The sequence below is a fragment of the Tiliqua scincoides genome, chromosome 1 (genome assembly GCF_035046505.1).
Source record: "Tiliqua scincoides isolate rTilSci1 chromosome 1, rTilSci1.hap2, whole genome shotgun sequence".
NCBI classification, from domain to species: Eukaryota; Metazoa; Chordata; class Lepidosauria; order Squamata; family Scincidae; genus Tiliqua; species Tiliqua scincoides.
In genome coordinates, this window is record NC_089821.1 from 901,489 (window position 1) to 920,142 (window position 18,654).

The 18,654-nt window shown below is 45.9% G+C and overlaps 1 protein-coding gene across 5 annotated transcripts in view; it reads right to left on the minus strand.

The window, feature by feature from the left end:
• The window catches only part of MIPOL1 (mirror-image polydactyly 1), a 273,609-nt gene that overhangs the window by 191,326 nt on the left and 63,629 nt on the right, over positions 1-18,654 (minus strand). For all 5 annotated transcript variants that reach the window (XM_066631517.1, XM_066631516.1, XM_066631515.1 and 2 more), the window contains 3 exons: positions 14,484-14,712; positions 9,222-9,357; positions 1,777-1,882 (listed from right to left, as the gene is read on the minus strand). In XM_066631517.1, coding sequence (XP_066487614.1) covers positions 1,777-1,882; positions 9,222-9,357; positions 14,484-14,712 — 471 coding nt within the window. The remainder of the gene's footprint in view (positions 1-1,776; positions 1,883-9,221; positions 9,358-14,483; positions 14,713-18,654) is intronic.

Here is an 18,654-nt window from a genome sequence, read left to right on the forward strand (position 1 = left end):
ATCTCACTTTAATTGTTTATACTGCTCTTCTCTCAAAGTTTTTTATGATATATTGCAATAAATTTTATCTTTAAAAAATCTATAAATATTTGTCTGGAATATCAAATCTGGACAATAGAATATATGATAAACATCTTTATTCTCCTTTCGAAGAAAAAAAAGACTAAATTAATTCAAGTATATGTAGGATAAAGCTACTATTGAGAATTTTAAGGCTAGAATACTCTGTATAATGTCAGCACACATCCCTCATACTAGAAAGGGCACCAAGTGCCATTTCAAGGGCAGGACACGGAGATCCCCAGCAGCACATAAGAGCCGGTTTGGGGGGGGGGGCAATGCAAGATGCCCAGCCTCTCTTGGTCAAGACACTTTTTTTAAATTCATGGGTGGGGGGGGGGAATCCATGGACTTCAGTGAGCAAGGAAAGTCTATGTTGAATAAATTATTTCTCTATTATAGACACATAGGTAAAACACTGTGCAAACATCCCCAAAACAAACATATAACTTGGAATTTAATCCAAACAGTTCACATACTGTAAATGTTTAGTTGGTAGATAATCAAGACGTAACCATGATCTAGGTGAGTGTTTTATGGTGGTCTTTTTTTTTTTTTTTAGTCCATAGCGCTACTTTAAAAATACTTTTTAAAATTTGTAGTGTAAATATTAAGGTGTAAATATTCTGCTAATGTGTTTTTTTAGAATGACTAGCCTATTTTATGATGCTCTCTCACTCACACACACAGCAAATGTGTGCAAAATTATTGAAGATTAGTGACACTGCAGAAAGTCAACCATATGTTTTTATAACTGAAGAATTTACTCTATTTTGTTTCCATTCCATTACCATCGCCGATGACCTGTAGACAGTGTATCTTACCCAGCCAGATCCACTGCACAATTCATGTAAAAGTTTACCATGATACAAAGCAACTAGTACTAAACATAATAATATAAATGAGAGGAATTGTCAGTAATGTTTTACAACTTTTTCAGAAATTAAACTGGTGAGAATTTATGATATCAGCATTTCCTTTTAAATGAAAAAACAACCAAAAAACAAAACTCAGTGCTGTCAGCATTACAGCTTCAAAATATTCTAAAACCATGAAACTCATAACAGCCCACCAAATTGTAAAAGAAAGCAATAATTTAAAAAAAAAAATTGAAAGGAAGCATCACTTAAACCACAGGGAAATTATTAGTTGATTTCCAATTTCATTGATAACTTTCTGGAAAATTTTGTAAGACTTGGTAGGTGGGAATTAGTTATTGGAACACATAATTTCAATCATTAATAAATCAATCATTAAAAACCAAGATTTCTTGCCCCATCAAACAGGTCTGGGTGAATACATGAGCGTCACCCATACAAAGGTGTGTGTGGCGGGGAACTTTATAGAGCAAGTGAAAACAATAAGTGGGTATTTGAACTGCCGGTTGAAAGGTAGTGGCAGTGGTAATCATTATTTCCCTTGTTTGTTCAGGACCTTCCAACAAAACAAACAACCTTTTTGTGATTGGATTGACATGGTGTTAACAATGCATTTAATACCCAAATCAGTATGACTACAGGTAAAGCTCTCACTAATACCAGTACCAGGATGTTAAATCCACCTATTTTCTAAGCAACTTTAAACAGCCTTGTATAAAAAAAGCCAAACCACCCCTCCTTTAGCAAACAGACGCAACGTTCATTAGGCCATGTCACACAGCAGCCACGCAGGCTGCAAGGCCCACACGGCCATCTGTTAGACATTTGCCTGCCGTACCTGCAGCCTGTTCTGCAATCCTGGCTTCTGTGGCTCTCTCGTGCAGCTCCAAGTTCAGCTTTAGGGCCTTCAGCTCCTTGTCCTTTTCCGACAGGTTGTCCTGGAGCTGAATTGAACAGAGGATAAGATGGTTATCTCCAGGTCAACAGTATGGCCACTATGTTAAAATATAACAAAAAGGATACACGCAAGCTTAAAAATTGCAGGTAGCCTCATGAGTCCAGCAGAAAACACTTGAAAAGCCATAGGGATGGTCCTCATAAAAGACCAGAAATGACCACTGCCTGAACATGTGTTTAGCATTCCCTCTAAAAGCAAGTTCAGAGGATGGGCAGCCAATCCTGAGCTGTGGGACCTGGCGGCTCCACGGAGGGCTCCCGCCGGATCCAGCACCTCCCGTGCTACCACGGGAGGCTCCTCAGGAGAAGGAGACGCTCGTCCCCCCGAGTAAGGGAAGCAGTTCCGCAATAGGTTTACTCACTTTAGCGGCGACTGTTTGGTTGCCGCTAAAGTGAAGGCACTCATGTAGGGCGAGCAGCCCTACCCGAGCGCCCTGGATCCTGCGGAGCTTGGCTCCGCGGATCCGCTTCTCCCCCGCCCCCAACACGCCTCTCCCACGCCCCCAACCATGTCTCCTCCCTCCCCAGAATGCCTCCCCCATGCCCCCAACCACGCCTCCAATTCCCGTTCCATAGCCTGGTGGTCACGGACACCGCTGAGCCATGGAACCCGGGCGCCCACCGCACGCTGGCTCAGCACCAGCTGGAGTTGAGCCAGCTCTGGCGGGAGCCCGGCGGTAAGCCACATTTGCAACGGTAAGCCACATTTGCAACTGTGGTCCGTGCCGCGGAGGCACGCCGCAGACCACAGGATCGGGCTCTGAGTGCCTTCAGCATGGAAATGAGGTCAGCCAAAAATAAGGCAAGAGTTTCAGCACACAGGGGCATCTCCCTAAGTATTTATTATTTTATTTAATTATTAGATTTGTATACCGCCTTTCTCCCCAAAGGGCACCCAAGGTGGCTAACAATCACATTTAAAATACAAAACAAAGTAAAATACAAATAAACATTAAAATAAAAAAATTAAAAACAATTAAAACAAGATAAAATATATATCTGCAGCAGATTAAAAGTACGCAGTAAAAGACATAATTTATAAAAACAGCCCTTATGGTGCCTCAAAGGCTTTCCTGAATAAAGAAGTCTTCAGGCCCTGCCAGAACGTTACTAACGAGGAAGCTGCCCTCAATTCAAAGGGGAGGGAATTCCATAGTGCAGGTGCCACCACCGAGAAGGCCCTGTTTCTGGTCGCCATCCCCTTCATCTCTCTTAATGGCGGCACAACCAACAGGGCCCGCTCTGATGACCTCAGAGAACAAACCAGACTACTGAAGAAGGCGGTCTCTCAAATAAGCTGGTTCCAAGCCGTTTAGGGCTTTAAAGGTCAAAACCAGTGCCATGAATTCAGCCTGGAAACAAATCGGCAGCCAGTGCAGCCGCTGGAGCAGCGGCATGACAGAGTCAAACTGCCGACCTCCAGCAACGACACGAGCCGCTGCATTCTGCACTAGCTGTAGCTTCCAGACCATCTTCAGAGGCAGCCCCACGTAGAGCGCGTTACAATAATCTAATCTTGATGTCACCATGGCATGGACCACCGTGGCCAGATCCGCCTGAGACAGGTACGGCCGCAGCTGGCACACCTGCCGAAGCTGGGCAAAGACACCCCTGGCCACAGCTGACACCTGGACATCCAGGAGGAGCTGCGAGTCCAGGAGAACCCCCAAGCTATGAACCTGATCTTTCAGGGAGAGTGCAACCCCATTCAGAGTAAGGTGATCGTCCAGCACCCGCATCGTGGATTTCTGCACCAGGAGGACCTCTGTCTTGTCCGGATTTAATCTCAGCTTGTTCGCCCTCATCCAGATCCCAAATGCCTCCAGGTAACGCTCCAGGAAAGAGACAGCCACCCTGGAGTCTGGTGGGAAGGAGAGATAGAGCTGAGTGTCATCAGCATACTGATGGCACCCAACTCCAAATCCCCGGATGACCTCCCCCAGTGGTTTCAAGTAGATGCAAAACAACATGGGGAACAATATAGAACCTTGCGGCACCCCACACCTCAAGGGCCAGGGTGCCAAACAGGAGTCCCCCAGTACCACCATCTGGGATCTGTCGGCCAAGAAGGACTAGAACCACTGCAAAACAGTGCCCACGATCCCCACCTCGGCCAACCGTCCCAGGAGACCACAGTCAATGGTGTCGAAAGCCGCTGAGAGGTCCAAAAGGATTAGCAAGGATGCACTCCCTCCATCCAGCCCTTGGCGTAGGTCATCCACCAAGGCGAACAAGGCCATCTCCGTCCCAAAGTCAGGTCTGAAGCCAGATTGAAAGGGATGCAGAAAATCTGCTTCATCCAGGATCCTCTGGAGCTGAGAGGCCACCAGCTCGATCACTTTGCCCAGAAACGGGAGGTTCGAGACTGGCCAATAATTATCCAATATAGAGGGGTCCAGAGAGGGCTTTTTCAGGAGGGGGCGAACCACTGCTTGCTTTAATGCCAGAGGTAGCACCCCCTCATTCAAAGGTGAATTTACTACCCTCTCTGTCCACTCGGCCAGTCCCTCCTGGGCAGATCTAATCAGCCATGCTGGGCACAGATCCAGCGGGCAGGTGGACAGCCTCACACTCCAAAGGATCCTGTCCACATCCTCAGGTTCTACAAGCTGAAAAGAATCCCACAAAACAGGACTGACAGGTGCCATGGGGACATCACTAGACATTGTCAACATGGAGTCCAAGTTGTGGTGAATCTGAGCTATTTTATTCACAAAGTGCCTGGCAAACATGTCACAGCGAACGTCTGTGTGTTCCTCTTGATTAGTTGGTGGGATCTGATGGAGAAGACCCCGTACAACATGGAACAGTTCCGCTGGTCGGCTCTATGCAGATGCGATGGTGGCAGAGAAGAAGGAACGCTTCGCTGCCATCATCGCCACAAAGTAGGCCCTATAGTGGGCCCTAGGCCACTACTTTGGAGCTACGAGGAGCTACGTTGACTCTGCTACATGGCGGACGCTGCTTAGGAGCAATCTCATCCACGACCCTGGCCAACTCCCTATTCCAGAGGGCAACCAGAGCCTCAGATGAGTCACTGGCCTTAGCAGCAGGAAAATCCCCCAAAGCCCTCAGGAAACCGTTCGGATCCATTAAGTACAGAGAAATGTAGACATCTGCAAATTAAGAAGAAACCCTGGGCCTGTGCTTTCGTTACAGAAAGCTGAAGGCATACAGCACCTGACAGACACGAAACGGTACAGTGTAGGTTAAAACACACACACACAATAACACAACAATGAAAGGTGGGAGGGGAGGAGCCCACAACAGGTTATAAGTATGTTGCTGAGGTGGATGCACCTGTCATGAGGTTCAACTCCCATCCCTGAACTGGGAAGGGATGTTTCAGGAGGAACTGAAAGAGGACCTTTCCCAGCTTCCATCTCCCGCCCCCACTATTATACAGCAATCAGATGCTTCCGTCTGGGGCTGGCAGGCTATCCTCACCATCCATTGCTATAGAAAAGGCCAAGGGAGGCCTTCAAGGGAATGGGAAAGGGGAGGAAAGGTTCCTTTCCCCTCCCTACCCCCCCCCCCCGGCCTGAACCAGGCTGCAGTCTGGCTATAAAGGCTATGCCCTGTTTAATTTCACACATTCTGAAATTACTTCTGAGTGTTTCCCGGATGAACTCTCACATACAGGGAAAACAGCAAAGAAGAGACCGACATCCTGGCCTGTGTGTTTAAGTTGAGAGCAGCAAGTTCCATGAACTCGGAGACGCTCAGATTTGCGGTTCTGAAGAAGCAGTTTCCCCAGCCTCACCCAATAAGAAATGACAAAGCACGTTTGACACCAAAGAGATTTTCAGAGAAAGGTTATGGTTTGGCAAGGGGTTTGCAGTTCAAGAAGAAAAAGTCAAAAACCCCAACCTGCACTTTGGATTATGGATAACAATTTTTCACAGTAGCGGGGCCACAGGAGAGAGCAGAGGTGGGGCATAATTCTCCAGGTCCCTCAAGTTAAATGGGGCCCCAAGTAGGGTTATCACCCAGTCTTCAATGGTGTGCAGGAGCAGGCATACCCTATGGGAACTGATTGGAATCAACCTATACAGCTCCCAAATGCTCCAAAGCACATCCCAGTTGCCAAGGCAACAGGAGAGGGCAGGAGAGTGGAAGACATGGTGCACGGATGCCGGAAAGGGCTCCTGCTACAAATCTTCCCCAGGTCCCACCAAATCTCTCTGCAGTCCTGCATAGCAATCTGGTTTGCTGGCTAAAACAAGCAAGACATGAAGGCAGCGATTCTCAAACTTGCAGGGAGTTTGAGGACCGCAGTAAGTCCTTGTGGGGGAGTGGGGAAGGCAGTGGGGGCGGGGGCAGGGGAAGGCAGGGCTCCCCAAGCTTCAGAAAGTGAAAGCGGAGCAATCACGCTCCGCCCCTGGTTTGTAATTATGAACCAGAAGTGGAGCGCCAACACTCCACTTTCACTTTCTAAGACATGGGAAGCCCTGCAGAGCATTGCGCAGGGCTCCCTGCACCTCCAGTAAGTGCATGCCAGTCCCTGCGCAATGCGATCCTGGGGATCGTGTCACTGCCTTCCCTCTGACCCTGTCCCTTAAGGGGGCAGAGTCCAGGGCCCACAGGCTGGGGCATCGTGACTCCCCAGTCTGAGAAGCCATGCACTAAGGAGTGCTGGCTTTTTGCATCTGTTCTCTTTGTGTAGTTATGTACATATTTTTTTAAAACAAACACTGTTTACAGTACAATTTCCTGATCACTTTAGAAAAAGAAGAAATTATATTATTATTATTATTTTTTATTATTTTATTAATTTATACCCCGCCTTTTTGCCCAACGGGCACACATAACTATAAAATTATGCATAGCTTAAAATTATTTTGCTGCTAATTGGGCAATGAGGTACCTCTTCATATGTAGCTGAAGAAGAGCACCTGTCCCTCATCAACCCAGCATTTCACTTTTCCGAATGCCTGCCTCCTTCTGCTTTTTCTGCATCTTTTTTAGATTGTGAGTCCTTTTGCGACAAGGAGCCACTTATTTATTTAGCCATCTATCTATTTTAAACCACTCTGTGATGTTTTTGTTGAAAGAAGGTATATAATTTTATTATTATTAATGCTTGTAATCCAAATTCAAAAAACATTTACATTAAGTTGGCAGTTGCAGCTACCATTGTCTCATCAAGAAGTTTAATATCTTGTGCTGGTTTCATAAAGCGCCCAACTGGATAGCTTGTGTTGCCAGTGAAGGAATAATTCCACTTCCCAAGTAGGTGCTATCAAATTCCTCATTGGAGATTTTCAAGCAGAGGCTGACAGGCACCTGCTGGAGATACTCTAGGAGGATTTCCTGCTACAGGAAGGGGATTGGGCAAGATGACCTTGGATGACCAAGATCTTCCTGGCACACAGAGTATGACAATTTCTCTTTAATTACTGTTACTTAATTACTTTAATTAAAAGACACACTGATAATGCATTTAAGACAAGAAAATCAGGATGCTAGTAAATAAACAGAACAGACTGAGTTCAAGTTATTCTAGAAAGACCATCAAAAATGGAAGTCCTACCCATTTTGATATTTCACACATTAACAAAGTCCAACAAAGTTAAGCTCTTTAAAGCTCCATTAATGTCAGCAGAAGAGTTGTCCCAATAAACTGTGGTGTGTGGTCATCACTTCACTGGGGATGTGTGTGGGAAATGCAGCTTATGAATTGCTGTAGGGGCCAGGAAGAATTGGTTGGCTGTGGGATTCAGGGACAATAGCAGAACAAAACATTATAGCAGCAACAAACATCCTTGAGAAGTTGAGGCAGAGGATTCAAGTTGCACAGTGTCTTCCTGAGTGCAATTCATGCTGTAGGGTGCTGCCTTTAAATCCCTAAATGGCCCTGGGTGCCTTAGGGACTGCCTGCTCTTACATGATGGCGGCATAGCCAAGAGACCCTGCACATGTCTGATCTCAGAAGCTAAGCAAGGTCAGGCCTGGTTAGTACTTGGATGGGAGACCACCTGGGAATACCGGGTGCTGTAGGCTTCTACCATAGTCTTTCCAGACTGAAGGTTGCCAACCAATGCAGAGAGATTGGACATCAACTTGTCTCCACAAATGGCCATGGCAATTTTCAAAACACAGTGTAAAATAGGAGCACAATTACATATTCTACTTAGTAGCAGCTCTGCTAGATAAACTTTTGTATGATGTCAGATATTGGAATAGCAGTTCCAGAATAAGAATCCTCTCCCCAATGAAAGTAGCAAATCAAAATGACAGGCCAAATCTATATACCTAATAGGATTTTCCCATCCCTGAGAAAACAGCTGTCCCTGATGCTGCTTTATAAACTGCTTTTGAAATTCGCACATTGCACAGAGTGTACCCTTTGGCAGACACAATTTTGAAAGAAAACAACAGTGCCCATGCACTGGGTCACATGCCCAATTTTTTATACCCACAATCGCATTGCTGGATCATGGCCACACATGGTAAATATTAGTGAGACAACTCAGCCAGCATATGGAGATTATTGCTGCATAGAAAAGGAAGCAGTTAATAAACTGAACAAAAAGCAAACTATTTTTAAAAAAATCTTTAGCAACACTGCACCGGACCCAAAGAATTAACTTCAAAGACCTGTTTCAGTTGGGCATAATCCACGTATCTTTTGAGTAGTGGGGTCTAAAACAGAGATTTTTATTCCTCCTGTTACCCATAGGGCTTAATGAATTTATCTCATTTAGAGGTTCAACAGTCACTCTGCAATTAGATTATAAAGCATCATTATATCTGTAAAACAATTCACTACAGATTTTGTCAGTACTATTTAAAAATTATGAAAATTAGATTTTCCTAGCATAACTAAGCACATTTGTGGGAAATGCTATCTGATCTATTTACTTCAAAGAGGTTGTCCAGATTGACTGCTTTGAGAAGTGGAACAAATATTGCTGATATGTAAAATTCTGTGATCTACAATGGATCTCTTCTTCAACAATGCAAACTAGAGAGGTTCTATTGTTATACGGGGTTATCTCCTGATCAGTCTTGGCCGAAAGCCGACTGAGGTTATTCAGAGTGTTTAATTAAACCACAGAAGGTTCTGAATGAGTTTTGCCTTCCTTCCCTAATTTCCAAAAAGCCCTGAGCCAGAGAGAACTGCACAAGAAAGGAGAGGACACTTGTACTTATGCCAATATATTCCTGATGCCACCAATTAAAAAGGTCAGGGCAAATAAAAATACCAACATTAACCAATCAAATAATATAGACCATTGCTGCTACAAAAGAGAGCTCTATCTTGTCAATAAAAGTAAAAATTAGGGTTGGTTAAACAGCTGCTTTATAATATTTCTATTGTACCTTTTTGTTACGTGACCTTAGAATGTCCAACTCTTTTAACAGGAGTGCAACATCCTTTTCTCTGTCCATATCCGCAGTGACATGAAAAGAATTCATGAAGTCAGGCTTAACGTTTCCTCCTTGGTTTGCAGTAGAACTGTAATAAAATAAAATTTTTAAAAACAAAAGGTTCTCTCATTCAACCAGACATTTGCTACTTTCAGAGGAGGACAAGGGCGCAACGCTAAAGTGCATTCTTTCCATACAGAAGGTCCCAGATTCACTCACTGGCTTCATCAGTTAAAATGCTGTGATGCAGCCAGGATTTCAAACATGAACTACAGATGGGGTCTCAGTATCTGTGAAGGATTCGTTCTTAGAAGCCCTCCCCAGGCCTCAGAATGCATTAAAACAGGGGTCTCCAAAACCTGGGCCAGGGGCCAGATGCGGCCCGCGGCAAGCCTCTGAACCTGAGAGCCTCTGGCCCAGTTGACCAAACACAACCAGAGCTGTGCTTGTGGGGTGGGGGAATGGGGGTCCATTTAAGTTTGTGCTTTGGACTGTGTTGGTGTTTGGAGAAATCCTGGACATTTAGGCCCATTTATTCATTTATCTAACTTCCATCTCTAATGTATTTATTTAAATTTTATATTTAATTTTTTTTTCTGGCCCTCGACACTGTGCCAGATGTTTGAAGCGGTCCTTTGGTCAAAAAGTTTAGAGACCCCTGCCTTAAGTCATAAAAACATCACTTCTATTTTCCCAAGGGAAAATGGAAGCAGCATTTTTTAGCACTACAGAGCCATTCTGAAACCTGCAGAGGCCGTGGGTAGACGCAGGTAGACTCTGCAGGCTTCAGAAGGTCCCTGAATGGATTGAATGCTTTCCTTTCATTGTGAGTACGAATTAACACTGGTGTAAAAATAATATATTTGTGTCTGTGACAGTGACAGGACATACCACCACTTAGCATTTCACGAGAGTGATCCAAGTGTAAAGTACTGCACAATGATTTTGTTAATATACATCCTTACAACACTAATGTGAGGCAAGTATTATCAACCTTACATTGAGAGGAGATTTGAACCAGGGAATTCCCAATTCACAGCTCAGTTTCTCAACCCCTAGGCTACACCACCTCTTCACTCCACACTGGTTACACTCTGTTTGGGACACAATGTGCAGTTTGTTGGGAAATGGGCACATTGCCATCTGCAGGACAAAGGGGTGCAGTGTACTGTCCAAAAGGCAGATGACTCAGAGGCTACCTGTCTCAGACCTTTATTTTGGTTCTCTGTCCCGTGGAGGTGCATCTCTATCCTTGTTTCCTTCTTTCCAGCACACAGGAGCTCTCAACTGCATGGGTTTGAGCATGTCATGAACATGCACATGACCATGCAAAGGGGACAGCATAGGATTCCCTGTGCCAAAGTCTAGGACCAGTACTAGCAACAGGGATAAACATGTTTCTAAAACAGTAAGTAAAGTAATTTTTATTTCAAACCTCCTTACAGCTTCTACTCCTGTTTGATTGTTTACAGCAAACTAGTGGGAACTGGTGTCTGCAAACCTAGCCACTTCACTGCTCACCCCTGTCTCCAGGTCATTTATGAAGAGGTTGAAAAGCACCGGTCCCAGGACAGTTCCTTGGGGCACACCGCTTTTCACCTCTCTCCATTGTGAAAATTGCCCATTGACACCCACTCTCTGCTTCCTGGCCTCCAACCAGTTCTCAATCCATGAGAGGACCTGTCCTCTAATTCCCTGACTGTGGAGTTTTTTCAGTAGCCTTTGATGAGCGACCGTGTCAAACGCCTTCTGAAAGTCCAGTTATATATTATGTCCATGGGTTTTCCTGCATCCGCATGCCTTGGGTCTCCTTGGGGAAACCATCGCTGTCTGAAGGTAGGAGACAGAGGTGCCCAGGTCTGCTAATGGTGTATCCACAAGGGGGGACTGCCATGACCTCGAGTGGGAGGTTGTAGAAACTTGTGGATGATTTGCTTGTGTCCTGAGCCCTGGTAGGGTTGGCCCACCACTTGTTGATCAGCTGTTGGAAGGTGGGGGGCATTGCGAACCACTGGGGGGGTCTCCTGTTGGCTTGGGAAGACTGCCGGGGACCCTCACTTGGTCTTGGACCCCTGGGCCTCAACTGGGGCCTGGTCAGTTCGGAGGTCTAGGACTTGGATCACCCCAGATATTAGCCTGTGGAACTGCTCTGAGAAGAGGTGTGTTCCCTGGGGCTCCTGTTCCTCACCTGAGATCTTGCCCTCCTCATCAGGGTCTTGGAGCCCACCTCACCCAGGTCTTGGTCCTTTGGGCTTGGGGTGTGCTCTGATTCAGAGCAATGGGCGCTGGGTCCCCTCTGCCTTTTGGGGGGGAACCACCTCAGTCTCATCCAGGGAGAGGCAGCTGGGAGATCAGTGGAAAGGGCTGGGGGGGGTGGAGCTCCTCCAGGACTCTGGTAGGTCTCCATGGCAGTGCAGATGCTGGCCTAGACAATATCCCTGATGGCATTGGTGAGCTCCCCCCCAATCCAGGGAGCTAAGCCCTGTGCGAGGGTCAAGCATCTCTGGGGCCTTGGTGGAATTCGCCATGGGGGGCGTCCGCCAGGGCTGGGCACGGTGGGGAACTCACCGAGGCTCTGATGAGCACTGGCTTGTGGCCTCTTGGCCCTGGGCAGCTATATGCACCTCCAAAATGGCGGCCGCCACCGCAGTGAGGACAGAGTTGCCAGTAGGGGCTGAGGCGTCCCAGCTCTCCTCGTCCTCCTCTTGCTTCTCCTGGGTACATGGGAAGGAGGCTCGAGCGGCTCTGCAGCCTCTGCTGTGACTGCAAGCCTGCCTCCAAGGCCCATATTCGGCGGGGGGTGTGTGTCAAGCTTTTTGCACACCTTGTATGCTAAGTCCAAGATGGCAGCCGTCTGCTGCATGGAGGAGAGGGCCCAACTGGGCAGGAGGACTGGGCTCCGCATCTCCTGTGTGGCTGGGGACAAGGCAGCTCTGGAGGCCTGAGGCATCCGGAGCACTCGCAGGCTTGTCTTCTGCACCCAGCTGCATGGGGGGCGAGGCGCTCCAGGCACACTTGGGCGTGAAATTCAAAATGTGGCTCGCCTGCGTGAGTCAGGCAGCCTGAATGGAGGCAGCAGCCACGTGTGCACAATAGTGTAGGTAAGGCACGGGGAGCCTGCTGCCCTGAAGGGTTGCACAGGGGGTTAATGCTACCCTATGTTCTCCAGTTGGGGGGGGGGGTCAGCAGAAGCGGACCCTAACAGTACCCTGCATGGCTGAGAGGCTAGGCCACCACCATACATTAGCACTGGGGGGAAGGTCTGCCAGGCCCAAGTTGGTAGGAAGGCCTCAGGCCTCCCTCATGCAGTAGCACAGGGGAAAAGGCTCTTTCAGGTCACAGCAATGGTTGTAGAAAGCCTACCGAGATTATTATTATTATTATTATTATTATTAACAGTATTTATAACAGATCTCCCTCCTTTGCCTGTGTGAGGGGCAAGCCCTGACTAGGGAGACAGGGTGAGAAAAGGGATGAAGAGAAAGGAAGAGGAGAAGACAAAACGTAAAGAGAATGCTGAGCTACAGAGCTCAGAGGATTTGCTTCCTGTCCTTTTTGTTTGTTTGTTTTTTAAAGATTGGGAGCTCTTTGGGGACAGGGAACCATTTACTGACTTACAGGTCCAACCTTGTTATACATGAATTTTTTATACATGGATTTAACTCAGTACAAATGGCCACCACAAATGAGAAGGAATGTGCTGATCCCTGGAGAAGGGAAAAAATGCATGCCTTTAAAATTACAGTTTAAAAAAAACTGCTTTTCTTACTGTTGTAGATAGACAGTCATGCAAGTGGTCATTCCATTCTTCAGTTGAGCCAGGCAAAGGCAGGGGGTCTTTTGCATTTTTAACTGCTGACCGCCTTTCTACAACAGTAAGAAAACCTGTTTTTAAACCACAGTTGCAAAGGGACACATTTAACACATTTTATGGTATCAGCAGGGAGTCCCAGAATCAAATCCCTGAGGATGTTGAGGCAAGACCTTAATTCATTTGGAGCAATGGAGGGGCAAGAAACATGGAAGTGGGTCTTTAAATCTATTTTTCCACTGTTTTTTAATCCAGATTTTTAAAATCCAGAATGGAACCCCACTGGTTAACGAGGGACAACCTGTATTTTACTATGGAAACCACTTAGTGAACTACTCTTGTTGAAAAGCAGTATGTAAGTATTCTTAATAGTAATGTTTTGTGTGTGTGATTTCTTGATTGATTTTAATACTGTTAGGTGCTGTGCACTATAAGTGACAGACAAATGGGGACACAAACATTTTAAAACAAATATTGAAATCAACACTCAATTACCCAAGAATGGCCTTATCTTGCTCCTGTCACTGAAACACTCTCAATATTCTTTTGACTTCCATTGCAAGTGCACTCCTAATTTTATAGATCATCTTTGGGACTGCGATCCCTGTCATCAAGTGGAGCTTGGCGCAATCTGGACCCTCCGCAAGGAAGGGGGTGCTCCCCTCCCCTCTGAGCTTCCCAGAGGCAGTGCGCATCTGCATGCTGCCTCTGTGGAGCTCAGAAGAAGGAAAATCGTATCTCTTGCGTGACTTTTGGTTTCATGGAGAAAACTAGAAATTGCGCAAGAGACACAGTTTCCCTTAGTCTGAGCTTCTGGGGGGCAGTGGAGCTCCCCTTGCTTTCGGAGGGTTGGGATGTGTGCCTCCTGACAACCACATGACCATGTATGTAATCCCAGCCAGAAGATTGCAAAGCGGTAAACACCTGTACTGTGATAATTAAAAATTCTTGGTTTTTTCCTTTTTAAATCCTAATCCCTTCGTATCACTAGAAACTGAGAATGTGCTCACTGTTCCTGTTTAAAAACAATCTTGACCACTGTACAACCAGTCTTCCAGACTGATCTATGAACTCCTGGCACCTGAAGCAGTGTACCAAATGCTGCTCCCTTAGTGGAGAATCAGACGGTACTCCCCCCCTGGTGCTCCAGCCCACAACATTCTTCTACATTCCTCTCCAAGCTCCTCTCTCTATTTGTATCCAGAGAATAGAAGGTGAAGGAGCAGTGGAGGTGTGACCAAGGCAGGCACCTGCCTCAGCTGGATGGGACAGGCCTGGCAGTCTTCTTCCAATAAAAAACTGTAAACAGTCACTCATTTTCCAATGGCTTACACCGAAAAATCTTGTCCATGCTATTGAAAGAAAATGATTAAAATATAATCTGGAATGACTTCGTTGCTTACCTTGACCTTTCGTCAGTGCAAAAGGCAGCGACAATATTTAGATGCGAAACTTGGGAACAAGCAGTTTGCACAGAGCTCAGACTAGTTGCTGGCTGATCAGGAGGCTCTATTTGCTCACTGTTTGTCTGAGTGGCCAGTTCTCCTCTTTGCTGCAATCTTGATGAACTACTTTGAAAAGGCAGGTAATTGTCTTTCTCTTGCTCAGAATTCTGCTCCACGTCTAACATTTCTGTTTGGAAAACAGCAACATTTTACTATTTAATTAAATACCACACAATATAAAGCAATAATTTAATATTGCTTAATATTGACAATTCAAAGTACAAGCACTAACACCAACACCACAAATGTGAATTAGTTTTGAATTGGTGAGATAGAATGCCCTCAGTTGGGCACAGAAACAACTCTGAAATAGCATGGTTTACTCAAACCCTTCCATAACAACCCCATTAACAACAGCAGGCATGAAACAGGCCGATTCCTCCAACCAGAGCCTCCAGGCTCCACCACATGCCTTTGTTTTAGCTCCAGTGGCAGGAAAACAAAGAACCCTCTTTTCCTCCACCACCACCTTCCTTCGGACACTTGACATACTATTGTGGGAGAAAGGGGGAAAAGACCTTTTTCCTTTCATTCCCATTGCTCTAGAACACCATTTCCCAACATGTGCTCCGGGAACTGCAGGTGGTCCATGAGACTCTGAGAAGTGGTCCATGAGGAAGAAAAACCCCACCTTTGATCACTTCCAGTGTCTCGCAATGCAAGCAATCTCCCATGGACCACCAAAGAGGGCAGAGAATGGACTGCCCACAGACACAACCATTGAAGTGGCAGCCGTGGTGGTTACGGGCAGGCCATTCTCTGTCCTCTCTGACAGTCCATGGGGGAACGCTTGGGTGATGGACCACCAGAGAGGGCGGAGACCAGACTCTCCACAGTCACAAGTGGTTCATGACAATTCCAATTTTTGCCTCAGTGGTCTGCGGGCTTGTAAAGGTTGGGAACCACTGCTCTAGCAACACAGAACATAAGCTAGCGGGTTGGGAGGCCTTCTCAGATGAAAATTTGAGCTGAAGGAGAACTTTCAGGACCAGCATGTGGACCTTGAATTAAAGAAAAGTATTACAGGCACCCCAAATTTAGACTTCCAAGGTAAGAAATACGGATTTTGGGTGAACCATTTAAAATCACAGTTTCAACTGACATGGCTTCCCTCAAAACAATCTCAAACATGTGGTTTGACGAAGATGCCAAGAAGTCATTGTTGGACATCTCACTACCACAGAACTACATACAGTCCCCCAGATTTCCTGTGGAAAGGGAATGGTTATTAGTTCTACATTTACACCCAAGGATTGGTGCTTCTAAACATTCCTTGAAATGCTAAACATGTTCAAGGAAAATGTTGTGTGTGAATCACAGAACTGGAAGGGGCTTAATAGGTCATCCAGTCCAACCCCCTGTCTTAGGCAGAACATTCTCTTAGAGCAGGAAATTCTCTTAGAGCAGGGGGTCAAACATAAGGCCCGGGGGCTGGATGCAGCCCTTGGAAGCTTTTCATCTGGCCTTCAGGCTCTCAGCTGCTGAGCAGTGCTGAGGTGTTCCTGCTGAAAGGGCAGCCCGCATGAAAATGGGCTCTGCCATATCTTAAAATATGATCAAGATTTGCATATTTTCTCTTCTGTTATTTGCAGCTAATGAGTTCTTAAGTAAGAAAAACGCTTGATTTTGGTTATGACCTGTTTCACGACATCACTTCCTGGCTAATTACATCACTTCCGGCCTCAGCAGGCATCATGAATGTTGTTTGGCCCTCTGTATGAAATGAGTTTGACACCCCTGCCTTAGAGCATCTCCAGCAGGTGCTTGTTGAGCCTCTGCTGGAACATCTCCAGCGAGGGAGAGTCCACCACCTCTCTCAGTCTGTCCCACAGCCGGACCACCCTGAATGTTTTCCTGACGTCTAATCGAAATCTCCTCTCTTGCAGTTTGGACCCATTGGTTCTAGTTCTACTTTCAGAGACAGCTGAGAATAAATGATTCCCTTCTTCCATCTGACAGCCCTTTAGGTATCTGAAGAGAGCTCCCATATCCCCTCTCAGCCTTCTCTTCTCCAGGCTGAACATGCCAAGTTCCCTCAACCTTTCCTCATGGGGCTCATCCTCCAGCCCCCTGATCATCCTTGTTGTTCTCCTCTGAACCTGCTCCAGTTTGGCTGCATCTTTCTTAAAGTGGGGTGCCCAGAATTGGACACAATACTCCAGGTGAGGTCTGACCAGTGCAGAGTAAAGCAGAACCACAACTTCCTGTGACCTGGAAGCGGTGGTTCTGTTAATGCAGCTAAAACTGCATTTGCTGTCTTTGCAGCCTGATCACACTGCTGACTCATGTTCATCCTGTGATCCACCACAACTCCAAGATCCCGCTCACATGTAGTGCTGCCAAGACATGTATCTCCCATTCTACCTGTGTGTTTTAATGAAACTATTATTCTATGAATGTTTTGATATAACTCATTGTTTCAGTTACACTAAGCAAATACACAACAATATTATCCATTCACTGATGCTAGTTTAAGTATAACCTTTAAGGTACCCATGAAATAATGCCAGGAGGTGTTCTGCACGTAAAGCAGACAATCAGAGACTAATCCAAGAACACTCAGATGAAGTCAGTTCCTGCAAAATCTATTTGAAATTGTGGCAATATCCTTTTTCCTGAGGGAGAAATAACAATGACACACATTCAGTTGCTGCTAATACTGCTCCAGTGCTACGGAGGAGCTTGTTGCCTCAAGCCAAGCTTCACCAAGCCCATCATGGGTGGAGTGTGTACGTGTGTTCCACTGACATTCTGCTGCCACTCATCATTGCAAACATTAGATCCATTTGCACAGATGCTCAGCCTAACTGTGGATACTTGTACTTTGTGTCAAGAATCCACCTGGGTTCCCCATGGTTTTTGTTCCTGTTCCACCAAGAATAAAGTACACACTCCCAGAATCACATAGTAGAAAATAACACCATGAACTGGTGTAGTCCATGCAGTCCTCCCTCACCAGTAAACTACAGACACATCTTGGTTCTACTTTTTATCCAAGTCTCTTCCTGGTACTGAATGGAGCACTCAGGAGTGATCAGAGATCAAGGACTGCAATATTCTTCCCATCAAACTTGAAGAACAATCTGCTCATTAAGGGTATTACAGTTGCAGTTTCATGAAGCTCTCTCTTTCCACAGCTGCTAATCAATGATTAGCAAGTCCTCTCAGTCACAGAAGTGCTTTATGCACCATGATTCTCCCTCACTACTCAACACTTTTTGGCCTCCGTGTTATAAGATAAGCCCTGGGTTTACCTAAGTAATAAGAAATACAAGTATCTGTAGACGAGGGCTGATCAATACATATATTGAGTCAGCCAGAAGATCAAGAAAAACATAAAAGGGACCTGGAAAGTTCCTATTTGAGATTTATTGATGGCATTCAGACACAATGCCTAAATGTACCCATGTTTATTACAAGGGGGGAAAAGCTGCCATAGCAATTAATTTACTTAGGGTGCAATCCTAACCCCTTATGTCAGTGCTTTCCAGCACTGACATAAGGGCAATGCAACTCTGAGGTAAGGGAACAAACATTTCCTTCCTTTGAGGAGGCCTCCGTGAGCGACACCCAATTGCAGGATGCAGCACACGTCCCATCGGCACTGCTATGCCAGTGCTGGAAAGCACTGACAGAAGGGGTTAGGCTTGTGCCCTTAAGGTCATACATAATCAGTTTTGAGCAGAGAGTGAAGGAGACAAAGAGAGAAAAGTCTCCTGTAGGCATACACAAGTGTGCCAAAATACTACTGTGTAGTGCTGTATTCCCAAAGTTTCTCTTTTTGAAAGCTGGAGACAGATTCAGAGAGACATTTAGAACAATGCTGATGATCCATGCAACAAAAACTGAGAGCCAACTGAAATGTTAGAGAAGCATCTAGCACAGCTCCCTTGTGGATTAACTGCTCAGACACAAAGTCACTTACACCCCTCCCCCCATATTGCAAAACTGCATCAACACATAAATAAAAATCACATCCATTAATCTATTACTGACCACTTTCACCACTGGTGCTGTCCAGGAACTGCACCAATGGGGTTTGTTTGTCTGAAATTCTCCTACATCAGAA